The sequence below is a fragment of the Anoplopoma fimbria genome, chromosome 15, assembly GCF_027596085.1.
Source record: "Anoplopoma fimbria isolate UVic2021 breed Golden Eagle Sablefish chromosome 15, Afim_UVic_2022, whole genome shotgun sequence".
Classification (NCBI taxonomy): domain Eukaryota; kingdom Metazoa; phylum Chordata; class Actinopteri; order Perciformes; family Anoplopomatidae; genus Anoplopoma; species Anoplopoma fimbria.
The window spans coordinates 25,822,858-25,835,809 of record NC_072463.1 but is presented as its reverse complement, the minus strand read 5'-3'; the positions used below and the strand labels follow the sequence as shown (position 1 = coordinate 25,835,809).

The following is a 12,952-nucleotide window of genomic DNA, read 5'->3' as shown; positions in this document are numbered from 1 at the left end:
GTGCGGGAAACACAGAAAGGCGGGACTAACAGGCTTGACCGTCGAATTTGCATCACATTACAGGACGTCCCGCCCTTCTTCTCTAAGGCGATTGGCTGAGCCGGGGACGCGGCGGACGTGATTGGCTGAGCGGGATGTCAATCACTTTTATAGGACGTGCGTTTCCTGTTTGTTGCTGAGCGTGTGAAGAGGTGGAATGCAGTTGTTGAATTCCCAACTGAGATACTTGTTTAACATCTGTCGAAATGAAACTGTTGATTTATATATTTTAGTGTAAAATCCAGATTTTATATTCTAAATAGTTTACAGTACACTGCGTTTTCTTTCCCCATTACACTTAACATGCAATCGACGTGCGTTTTGTGGTCCCTGTGAATCCTCATTTGGCCTCCATTCCTACAACCAGGCATTGTTCAAAAGTTATTATTTCATGAATCTGTGAGACTTTGAATCTCTACGTTTAAATCAACTTGCATGATGAGTCCTTAAAGTGGCAATCTCAGAATTTGACTAAGAGTCTGTCACATCTGAAGCCAAAGGATTTAACACATTGGAGATGGAGCCTTTGGCCCACTGATGAAAATATCGCAATATTTAAGTATTTGCAGTATAACATGGAACTGGGTGTTTGTGGTGACATTCCTGGGAAAAAATGATGTAATCACTAAAAATTAAATTACGCAAGCAGTTCTGACAACTTGAAGCTCATGTATCAACACATCCAATTTTTCTATTTTATTTTTATAGCCCAATATCACAGATTACAAATTTATCTCATATTGCTTTACAATCTGTACAGTTTAAACATCTTCTATCCTAGGAGCCTCACATCAGATTAGGAAATACTTCCTTAAAATCCAGGCTAAACACAAAGCACACATTTTAGCTTTGTTTTCCTTGTTTTCACTCAAATACAATTTATAAATAAACCACGACTGGAATCTTAAAATTGCCACAAGTTTGAACATCTACATCTCCATGACAACTCCATATCCTGATATGATCAATGGCTCCTTGTTTTCACTCAAATAGAATTTATAAATAAACCACGTCTGGAATCTTAGAATTGCCACAAGTTTGAACATCTACAACTCCATCTCCTTGTTTAAAAATGTCAATTTATTAAGTGATTGTATTTAATAACATGGTAACACTATGGATGAAACCTGGGATTTTTTTCCAATGGCACAGTCCATTCATTCCCTGTTTTGAATTTAGCCTCAAACATGAGGAAAAAATAGAAAGACAAAAAGCAATGACAGGTTTGTCTCCTTTTATTGACACATGCATATTAATGAGGATGACATTTATTATATCTTGGCTCACTTAGGTTCCACAAGGTGTTAAATAAAGACATTCACACTGATGAGGCAGTGAGGTGAAACAAGAAGCATTATGAAGCTGAACAGTCCAATGATCCGCAGTCTTATCTCACGACACAGGGTGGAGTTCATAATGTCAATGCAATCGTTATTTTTTACCAGCCCAAACCAAAGTCAATGAAAGCAGTGTATAACAAAAGTATCCATTCGGGTTTCTCATCCTGCAGTGTCAGGGATGCCTGCTTTGCTCTTTCTAAATGAATAACATTCTTCCCCCTCCGAATACAGCTAAGCTCTGTCCTCAAGTGCCACACTGAGCGATGGCTTTCATTTTCTCTTAATAGTCAACACAGCACCAGTAAAACGTTTATAGACACCATGTACAGTTTTTAGCATAATTGAATAATGAATTATGATTTAATTGTGAATAGCATTAACGTATCACAGCTGAATTGGTAAAAAGGCATACATTAACTAAGAAAATGTATTTTTATTCTAGGGAAAAACACAGAAACTCAATTAAGATAGCCTTTACTTAATAAATGCTGATTAGGCACCTGTACCAAACAACACATGCTGTATATATGACCATCACTTATGGTGGCACTGTTTATTACCTTTGTATGATATATGAGCTTATTTTCAGATGATCACGCTGTGTTGTAATAAAGCGCTTATAAAGAGTGTCAATATGATGTGAGGGCTCGCCAATCAATTCTTCATGTAGTAAATTGACGAATTATGACAGAAAGTCAAGCGTTTATTGTTGAAAGGGATCAAAATATTGTCTTAAAGATACAATTCAACAACAAAAAAAACTTAAGATTCGCTACAAAAAGCATCTAGAAAAGGGGATGAGCTCTGATCATCTGATGTTACAGTTTAAGAGGCTATTTCCCAGTAAAATAAAAAATGATACATTTCTCGGTTCAATTATACCTGTTCTGCGTTGGGACCATGAAAGCGAGTTTATCATGTTTGTAAAAATATTCGACTGGTACATTAGGTGCCAAATATGTTAGGTAGGGGTGTATGCTGTGCTTCTATAGAAATGTTATTATATAAAATAATTCCAAAAGATTCAGACCTTTGAGGCCAGTTGATTAAATGCCTCTGGCCAACCGGGCCATGAGCTGATCCTCTGAATTTAAAAGAGAAGAATGAAAACCAGCAGACAGTGTTGCTCTTTGAAGCCAAACTTAAAAGTATTCTGAGTTCTCCCTCTGTTGTGCGTGTGGTGGTCTCATGGTTTCTTCTTGGGTGCATTGGGTGTGTTGAATTTGAAAAAGATGATGTCGCCGTCGTCCACCGTGTAGTTCCTGCCCAGCTGCCTGTATTTCCCAGCTGACTGTAAGAGAGGACAAACGTAAATGGTATTAAAGAGCGATGTCTCGGAAAGCCAACGCCGTTATTGGCAGAAATTCAGTGCCAGTTCAGGTTTTGTAATAAGGCTCTATATGAACACACACCTTGGCGGCATTTTCACTGCCCTCCTCTTTGAAGTCATTGTACTTCATCACCTCGGCCATGATGAAGCCTTTCTCAAAGTCGGTGTGGATCTTTCCTGCAGCTTGAGGAGCCTTGGTCCCTTTCTGTTGGAGCCAATCACAGAAAATTTAGGAGATAACTACAGGATAACAAAAAATATATAAACCCGTGCAACCTTGAAGAACTTTATCACAGATAAGAAAAGCATTAAAGTTTATCTCCCCACACCAACACAATATGCTGCCCACGAACATGACTGTCAAAAAACAGTTAATTCTTGAGAAAAACATGCTGCTAAAATGGCAAAATACATAAAGAAAAGCGATTATGTTCAACAGGGCATTGTTCGGTGGCCTATGAAGACAAAATGTATACATGAGTGAAAACCTTCACATTAAAAGGTGCCCAATTAGAAATTCAATTGCCTCCAGACGGCTCTCAATATAGCAACTCGTCACGTACTAAGTTACTATTTAAAATAATTAATTAATATCTATGTTTGTTACATTTTTGTTTGGACAAAATTATCATCATTTCACAGAATATTTCTTCTGCTTTGAAGAAATCAACTGTAAATGACACATTCAAACAACAATGAAGAGGATTTTGAAATAAACAATGAATTTTGAGGACATACGGTATTAACAAACTTAAAAGACGGGTTATTCATTTCACAGCTCTTACCCTGATGGTCCATGCTCGCACCTCATCTGGTCCTGCGGTGAAGAAGTATTCCAGCTGTAGTGTTGCGTAGCCGGTTTTGATTATTTTGGTCAGAACACTAAAAACAAACAGAGAAGCCGTGATGAAGCAGCTCAAGCAGACATGTGTCTTTAAAAAAAGATGCATTTACTGATTAAAGCATTGCATGTGTTTAATTCATTCTGTTATGTTTCCTCACACAGGATTACACAATGGTGCAGACTTATTAATTATTCAATGTCAGTTGAGTCAAAGGCTTTTTGCACCGCAGACACTTTGGTTAGTCATAGCAAGAAAACCACAGGAATAATTAATAACATTTACACTATCATCAAACAACTATTGATGATAATAATTGAGAGGTTAACCATGAAACATTATAATCGTTGGTTGCAGCCCTAAGTGGCAGCTAAACTCTCTCTCAACCCGATTTACGAAACACTGCAAGTTTATGTCTCACCTCTGCGTCTTCATTTCCTCGCAGTACTTTTTCATCTCCTCTTCATCCATTTCCTGCAGTTTGGACTCAATAGATCCACTCACGGGAATGACCAGAGCACCGGGGTCATGAGCGTCTACCCACTCCTTGATTTTTGCCAACCTGAGAAAAACAACAGGCAGCAAGGATGAGTTATTCTGAATGTTCAAAAATAGCTGCATACTTTAAAAATGTATGGGACATTCACATGCACACTTGGTTGGTGAAAGCAGACATACCACTTGTTTTTTTTCCTGATGTAATCCTTCTCCGAGAGATTAACCAGGTAGATCATGGGCTTGGATGTCAGGAACAGGTATTTGTTCAACACCTCAATCTGTGGAGAGAATTTAAATGATATGAGATGAGATAATGTACAATAGTGCCAGAGAGTCAAATAACCTACTGGTGCAGTAATGACCAATCAGACTACTCTTTCGATCAGGATAATCGCAGGGAGAGCAAAATTACAACAATCACTTGTATTTTTAATTTGTAAACAAAACAAAAAAAGTAATAAAGATCACAAAGTTTACACAAAGCCGACTCGATTGAGTTGGAAAAGTTGGTATAATAAATAAGCAAGGATGCAATGAAGGCTGATAGACACAAACCTTTAGATATGAAAAAATAACTCAAAACGCCAAACATTGAGAATACATTCCTCTGATTCCTAAAGCAGCCCAGCAGTTATATTCATTAAAAAAAGTTGATTTGATAAAAAAGAACGACTTTTATTAGGGTGATACCTCATGTAGAAGCTTTTAATGTAAAAAAAAAAATGACATTCAGCACAGCCCTAATTACAGCAAACACTTCTAGACACACAAGCCTAATACACACACTCATTCTAGCCCACACACACACATACATCATTACCTCTTTCTCGTTCCAGTCAGGGTAAAATCTGACGTGTTTCTTCTCATCTATTATCCAGTTCTTCACCTTCAACATGATATCCTGCAGGTAGAAGCAGCAAATTAAATTAAATCTGCCCACTGATTACAGATTATGATTTTATTTATTCCCCAATTGTGATGCACAGTGATACAGATGTGAAATAGGACAACATATGCACAGCCCAATATATATATATATATATATATATATATATATATATATATATATATATATATATATATATACACACTTACATATTCAGGTTTGAGTTTTTTGTCACTTCCTCTGACTGCAGTTTTCTCCAGTTTGTCAAGGATTGGAGCAATCATTTCCTCGTCCTTTAGTCGCAGCTCTTCGTGGATGATCTCAATGTCCCTCACTGGGTCAACGTTACCCTCCACGTGGATAATATCCTCATCATCAAACGCACCTAAAAAACACCAGTGTTGACAGGTGAGGTAAGCCCGTTACAAAGAGTGAGAGTGCCTTTCATTAAATCAAAACAAAATCAACCATGTTATTCCAAAACCCTGAGCAGTTCAGTCTGTATGTATGTATGTATGACCATGCAAGTATATCCTAAAGCTATAACTTGTGAACTGATACAAGTTTTGTTGATCGCTTAGACTTTTAGACGAGGTTGTGCACCCAGCTAAAAGCTAAATTCTATAAATGCTAACTTATAAACTTAATATTGGTCTAAAAAATGAAGTGTGCATGATATCTGCCTCTGATTTGACATGCATTCACTCTAAATTCTAGCTTGGACTGGATGTTGCTTATACTTTCAGTTTCAGAACTGAAACCAAAACAATAAAAAACAATTGTTGATACCTTACTTTGAGAAATGCAAACGAGTTTCTCAATCAACCAATTCATATAATATAATTGAAGTCCTCAAATGTTAAAAGGTTGTCTATATAATTGCAGCTATTAAAAGCCCATTGATTAAAAAAAAACAAAAAACGAAAATTGTATAATATCAGGAAGTAGCAGATCTGATAAATAAGTAAGCTTAATCACGAGTTTTACCAGACATTTAATGCCAGCTTTTGATACTTGATAGATAGATACTCTGTTAAGTATATTAGAAACCTTGCTATAGAACAGAAAATATCATTCTTAAGCTTGTTCCCCTTCAAGGCGTGTAGTAATGGATCTGCCCTCATAACACCTGTCCACTCTCCTCAGTTGCTACTAGACAGCAGCTGCTGGCAGTAGTATTGACAACTCACGGGTCATGTGGAAGATGCCGTCACAGGCACTGATATGGGACAGAAAGGCGTTTCCAAGTCCCTGTCCTGCGTGAGCTCCCTTCACCAGACCAGCAATGTCAACCACACTTAGAAAAGCTGGAACCTTACTAGAGACACAAAAAAAGCCAGACGAGGAGGGATTGTTGATGAGACTGAAACCCATGGGTGCTGGACAAATTAAAACCAGTTGTAAGGACATTACAGACCTGAGTGGTTTGTGGTATTGGCAGAGGAAATCATAGCGCTCATCGGGCACAGGTACCCTGCTCTCATTTGGGTCAATTGTGCAGAACGGGAAGTTCTCTGCAGCGGCTTGGCTCTTGGTCAGCACATTGAAAAAGGTGGATTTCCTGCACAGACGGAGTCAGGAGAGTGTAAACAGCAGAGCAATAATTCACCCTAAATGAAGACTCTGTTTATTCACCACATAACAAAACAGGTTTTCAAAAATCATGTACATACCCAACATTAGGTAACCCCACGATTCCAATCTTAAGGGAGGTTCCAAATCGTCCAATCAATGTAGGCTCTTTGGGGGCTTCTGCCTTTTTTGGTGGCATCTGCAAAGGTTACAAGTTGGACACACCATTACCTCATGTCAAAATATATCACCAAAGCTTAGCAAAGCAAAGGCTATTTGTAACATAACAACATATCAGTCCTGCTAACAGTTACATATGGACATTTACATTCCAAGCAGCTCATTCCTGTTGCACTAGCTCAACTTAAAACGTGTTTAGGCAGCTCCAGTCATATGCTCATTCAAACACAGCATGCTAACGTAAGCTAGCTGGTATCTGAGACCACTCCTAGCTACCCGTTAGCCAGAATATCTGACTAAACAACTTCTGCTGTCGGCCTTTTACAGTTTTTATACATTTTCATGAAGCTAATTAGTTGAGAAAACTCCTGTTTTAGTACCTTAATGTCTTTTTTTAGCCAATAGTCTACGTGGTATTCACTCCTATGATGTCGGCTCACACCAGCCGCTCCGGTGGAAAGGCAAGTGGTAGAGCAAACCGGAAGTGTTTAACCGTGGGGGCTCTGTGATTGGTCGGGGGAAGAGCTGGAACACTACGTCATATGAGAAGTGTTCTGACAGACTGCATAAAGTTAGGTTGTTTTTTTGGATTGCTAAACATTAAAGACCTGCAATGTCTGTATTTTGAAGTTCTGTTTATTCTTTTAATTTAAAGATAATTTATATATTACTATGCAAATTCAGATAATCGCGCTCTTGAACATATGCCACATTTTTATATATAAACAAACATTTTCTAGTTTATTCATTAAGTTTTATCCTTTTCTCCTCGAATTTAACTTAAAAAAGTCAAAGCCTATTAGTGTATGGAAACCTTTTCCCTAGTAACTATGAATGAGTTTATTTATAGCTGTCTATATACTCTTTTTAAGTAGTTTCTTTTTGTAATTGTATGTATTTATGTGCTGCAAATGAATTATTTGTACATTACAATTTTTACAATAAAAAAAGTTACGTTTTTATGTTATTTATTTATATACAAAATATTTTAGTTTGTTAAATTTATTTGTTATTGCAAACACGACCAATACCTAATGGGTTAGTGATTAGATGGTTACGGCAAATGAACATTTCAGAATGAAAGTTTAGATTACTTGTTTTAAATGTATTCTTAGAAATAAAAGTTGACAAAATAATCTCACCACAAGCTCCATTAATATTGTAGTATTATGCCAATTTTCTATTTATTGTGATGTAAACTATCTTTTGTATAATTGCTTCACATTATATTTAATATTTGATTTAAGTTGCACAACATTTATTCTTCTCCTCTGGTTGTAACAAAAAATTAAATCAGTCTAACTGCAGCCAAATCAGAGAGCAAGTTGTCCTATTTGACACTGACACAGCATTAGACACTACATGGTCCGCCTGAAGGAAGTCAATGAACCATCTGATTCATGCAGTATTTATATTCCCAAAATATTTCAATTTACTGGTAATGCAACAGTATTGTCTGAAGTTATCCAGGATAGACTGAATATACATTTCATAAAATTTGAAAATACTTTAATTAAAAGACTTTAATTAACCCAACACATCAGGGCTTCATTATGGAAGATCACTCGAATAACGGTGGATGCGTGAAGTCAAAGGAGTAATATTTTTATTTCTTGACAAAAAAAAAAAACCACACACAAAATAATTCAAAGTGTTTGATGGGACTTCATGGTACAATACCTGGAGCATTCCTGCCTATGAAACCAATGTGGCCATTACAGTATACAACGAACTGTCACTAAACAATAGAACAGTTGACCAAAGTATCTCCCAAAAACACCCCAAAAAAGTACTTTCCACCAGAAAAACACAAAAATATATAGAAAGATGGTATTTAAAACATTAAATACATGCAGCCTGGGATCTTGACAGTTCAAGAAAACAACTACATACAAACAGCAAAATGAAAATTGATAATATAACTAATATAAGAAAATCCTGCTTTTACAAAAACAAGTCTGTTGAGCCGAGCATAAACAACCTTCATTTAATTACCACCGCAAAACAAGTTGTTTTCCTTTCCTGTTTAGCTGTGGACCGTTTTTTAGACCTTCAATACATAAACAAATACAGAATTCAAATCACATACATAATCTTAAAACAAAGCAAAAAGAACAACATAAAAAGTCAAGAAATAGAAAGCATCTGAACAATAAAACTGAAACTGTTGCCTTATTCTCTAACTGCTCAGTAGTGACCTGTGAAAAAAAGACAGTAAGAGATTAAGTGCCAGACTTGATTCATATCAAACAGAATACAAGCATATTTTATGTTAGTTTTTTGTGGATATTATAAACTGTTCCAGAGGTAAAAGCATTTGTGAGGGCTACATATATACAGTGGGGGAAATAATTATTTGATCCCTTGCCGATTTTGTAAGTTTGCCCACTGACAAAGAAATGAACGATCTATAATTGTTATGGTAGGTTTATTTTATCATTGAGAGACAGAATATCAAAAAAAAGAATCTAGAAAATCACATCATATAAAAGTTATAAATTGATTTGCATTTGATTGAGTGAAATAAGTATTTGAGCCCCTACCAACCAGCAAGAATTCTGGCTCCTACAGACCGGTTAGATTAGTCCTCTCACTTTAAGAAAGTACTCTGAATCTCAACTTGTTACCTGTATGAAAGACATCTGTCTCAATTCATTACCTGTATAAAAGACACCTGTCCACAGAATCAATCAATCAGATTCCAACTTCTCCACCATGGGCAAGACCAAAGAGCTGTCTAAGGACGTCGGGGCAAAGACTGTAGACCTGCACAAGGCTGGAATGGGCTACAAGACCATCGGCAAGCAGCTTGGTGAGAAGGAGACAACTGTTGGTGCGATTATTCGGAAATGGAAGAAACACAAAATGACCATCAATCGCCCTCGGTCTGGGGCTCCACGCAAGATATCGCCTCGTGGGGTATCGATGATCATGAGAAAGGTTAGGGATCAGCCCAGAACTACACGGGAGGAACTTGTTAATGATCTCAAGACAGCTGGGACCACAGTCACCAAGAAAACCATTGGTAACACACTACGCCGTAATGGACTAAAATCCTGCAGCGTCCGCAAGGTCTCCCTGCTCAAGAAGGCACATGTACAGGCCCGTCTGAAGTTTGCCAATGAACACCTGAATGATTCAGAGAAGGCATGGGAGAAGGTAATGTGGTCAGATGAGGCCAAAATCGAGCTATTTGGCATCAACTCGACTCGCCGTGTTTGGAGGAAGAGAAATGCTGATTATAACCCCAAGAACACCATCCCCACCGTCAAGCATGGAGGTGGAAACATTATGCTTTGGGGGTGTTCCTCTGCTAAGGGGACAGGACGACTTCACCGCATCGAGGGGAGGATGGACGGGGCCATGTACCGTGAAATCTACGGCGACAACCTCCTTCCCTCAGCCAGGACACTGAACATGGGTCGTGGATGGGTCTTCCAGCACGACAATGACCCAAAACATACGGCCAAGGCAACAAAGGAGTGGCTCAAGAAGAAGCACATTAAGGTCATGGAGTGGCCTAGCCAGTCTCCAGACCTTAATACCATAGAAAATCTGTGGAGGGAGCTGAAGCTTAGAGTTGCCAAGCGACAGCCTTGAAACCTTCAGGATTTGGAGAAGATCTGCAAAGAGGAGTGGACCAAAATCCCTCCTGAGATGTGCGCAAACCTGGTGACCAACTACAAGAAGCGTCTGACCTCTGAGCTTGCCAACAACGGTTTCTCCACCAAGTACTGAGTCATGTTTTGTTAGGGGATCAAATACTTATTTCACTCGATCAAATGCAAATCAATTTATAACTTTTATATAATGTGATTTTCTGGATTTTTTTTTTGATATTCTGTCTCTCAATGTTAAAATAAACCTACCATAACAATTATAGATCGTTCATTTCTTTGTCAGTGGGCAAACTTACAAAATCGGCAAGGGATCAAATAATTATTTCCCCCACTGTATCTGAATTTCATATAAACTATAAATATGTCAATATATCCTTGCGGTCTAATGATAGAGAAATGGTTTAAGCATACGTGGAGAGTAGGACCGTGACTGGGACCGTGAGCGGTACCCTCTGCTGTAGTAGGGAGATGGAGATCTGCGTCTGTAGGGGGGAAAACAAAACCGCAACACTTCCCTTTAGGACGTTAATGTTACAAATAGTTAGGATCACTAAATGAAATAGATTAAAATCATAAAAACTAAAAGCTGAATTTTACATTTTATTTTAACGACACTTAGCCAACATAATTTTTTTGTCATATTTACCGTTGAGCTTTACTGAATGAAGGTGTAAAGAAAACAACTCACCTGTATGATCTGTACTCTCTGTCGTCATAGCGATCATAGTCACGATCATAACTTCTGTCGTAGCCCCTGTCACAGTCCCTCGAGGTACGCCGGGATGACCCACCGCTATTGCTTCCGCCACTGGTGCTACTGCCGCCACCACTACTGTAAAAACACACAGAATAAACACCAGTGACACCTTGTAAGATACCAAACACACAGTAGCTCCTGGAAAATGTCCCTGACGTAAAAACAAAGCTGCTTGGGTTAAGAAACACTCACTATGTGGGACGTCCCATGTAGATTCCAGGAGTGGGTGTATGAGCCCGTTTTGTGATGGAGAAATCCACCCGGATCCTGCGCCCATCAAGCTCCATCCCATTAGCATGCTCCTTAGCCTAAAACCCACAACAACACAGTTAGGAGAAGACATCTTTTATAATCTAATAAGATAATTAAATCGCTTTCATCTTTAACCTTTGCCCTGAATCCAATGCATTGCAGAGACTTGAGAGAAACTACCCTTTTTTTTTTTTATACAGATACATGTGTAAAACGTGGTCTATTGAATACATATTCAACCCGAACATAACCCATTTATATGACGGCTGTTGCTGCTAGCTTAGACTCCAGTCTGGAGTTTAGTTTCAAACTATTCATGTGATTGTTACAAAAAAAAAAAAGATTAGCTGTGTAATGGGTGGTACGGAGTCAACATTATAAAAATGTTATATATCCGTCGTATTCTCTGTACCTCCTTGGAGTCCTCAGAGTTTTCAAAGTAGACAAAGGCAAAGCCTCTGGAGCGACGTGACTGCTGGTCACACACAATGTTGACGCCACTCAAAGGGCCGTATTTAGAGAAAACCTCCCTCAGATCCCTCTCCGTGGTGTACAGACTCAGTCCAAACACACCCAGACAGTTGTTGGGGTCGGGGTTGGCCTGTTGGAGGAAAGAGAGGAGTGTAAAAACATTGTGGGCGAATGACCTGCCACATCACTGCAATAAATCCTGCTCTTTCTGAAGCTAATCAGCACTTGGGTATCAAACAAGATATGTTTTGTTTAGGATATTAAATTCCTAATGATTGGAAACACTAAAAGGCTTTCACAAATAATTTGGTAAAATGATGAAGTCAACATAGAATTGTTGTAACTAGACAATGTAAACCACTGAAGAGTCTGGAAGTATTGTAAAGTTAAATCCCTCATTCAAATTTAAAATTCATAAACTTTAAGTCCTATGGGAACCCCAAATTAAGCATGTTTAGGAGGCATTTAATATATATATATATATACCCTGTTGCCAGTGTGTCTGCGACGATTTGACATGGGGGAGCGGCTATGGCTCCTATGCCGGCGGTCCTCCCAGCTACGAGATCGGCTCCTGGAACGGCGTCGGTGGGAGCGGGAGCGAGAGCGGGAGTTATGCCTGCGTGAGCTTCGATGGGAGCGGGACCTGGGGATGAACATGAACTTGACTCTGAGGGTGTAATGTATTTGTGTCACATTCACAAAAGCTTTATAAATGCTGTTTTAGAGTCCTAGTATCCCACCCTAACTTTAAGAACACCAACTTCACATTAAAACCAAACCCATCTCACCTTGATTTGGATCTGGACTTGGATCTGGATCTCGACCTGGAATAGCGGGAGCCATCTTTTGAGCGTGCTGGTGAGCAGCTGGTGGATTTTGCTGAGCCCCGAGGGGACGAGCTCCTAGAGCCAGGCAGCGCATCCTGGACAGACCAGACACTGAAATAAGAAACACTCTAAAGACAATCATGTGCCAGATAAAGACCCGGGATATGAAAGCGTTGGCCTTTACATGCGCCCTTCAGAGAACCCATCACAGGTTTCACACTACACTTTTAGGAATGTGTTTATAAGAGGTCATACATAGCCACACATATTTTAAATAAGATATTACGTAATTTAGCTGTCAAGACAGATTGCACAAAAAGTAAAACCTAGAAGGT

General features: G+C 38.6%; 2 protein-coding genes across 4 annotated transcripts in view; both read right to left on the bottom strand.

Moving 5' to 3' along the window:
- Positions 1-1,256: 1,256 nt before the first annotated feature.
- On the bottom strand, positions 1,257-7,178 carry LOC129103475 (obg-like ATPase 1). Its single transcript, XM_054613965.1, has 11 exons — positions 7,068-7,178; positions 6,609-6,706; positions 6,353-6,496; positions 6,126-6,253; positions 5,145-5,320; positions 4,870-4,950; positions 4,230-4,327; positions 3,973-4,113; positions 3,495-3,591; positions 2,792-2,914; positions 1,257-2,670 (listed from the first exon to the last, which is right to left on the bottom strand). Exons 2-11 carry the CDS (start codon positions 6,704-6,706, stop codon positions 2,566-2,568), a joined length of 1,191 nt encoding a protein of 396 aa, XP_054469940.1. The 5' UTR covers positions 7,068-7,178; the 3' UTR covers positions 1,257-2,565.
- Positions 7,179-8,287: 1,109 nt separating this feature from the next.
- The window catches only part of LOC129103217 (transformer-2 protein homolog alpha-like), a 5,610-nt gene continuing 945 nt past the window's right edge, over positions 8,288-12,952 (bottom strand). For 2 of the 3 annotated variants that reach the window (XM_054613567.1, XM_054613565.1), the window contains exons 3-9: positions 12,579-12,712; positions 12,274-12,433; positions 11,729-11,917; positions 11,257-11,372; positions 10,996-11,139; positions 10,719-10,789; positions 8,288-8,885 (exon numbers count right to left, since the gene is read on the bottom strand). In XM_054613567.1, coding sequence (XP_054469542.1) covers positions 8,875-8,885; positions 10,719-10,789; positions 10,996-11,139; positions 11,257-11,372; positions 11,729-11,917; positions 12,274-12,433; positions 12,579-12,712 — 825 coding nt within the window. In that variant the 3' untranslated portion in view covers positions 8,288-8,874. The remainder of the gene's footprint in view (positions 8,886-10,718; positions 10,790-10,995; positions 11,140-11,256; positions 11,373-11,728; positions 11,918-12,273; positions 12,434-12,578; positions 12,713-12,952) is intronic. The other variant, XM_054613566.1, reaches the window with a different exon arrangement.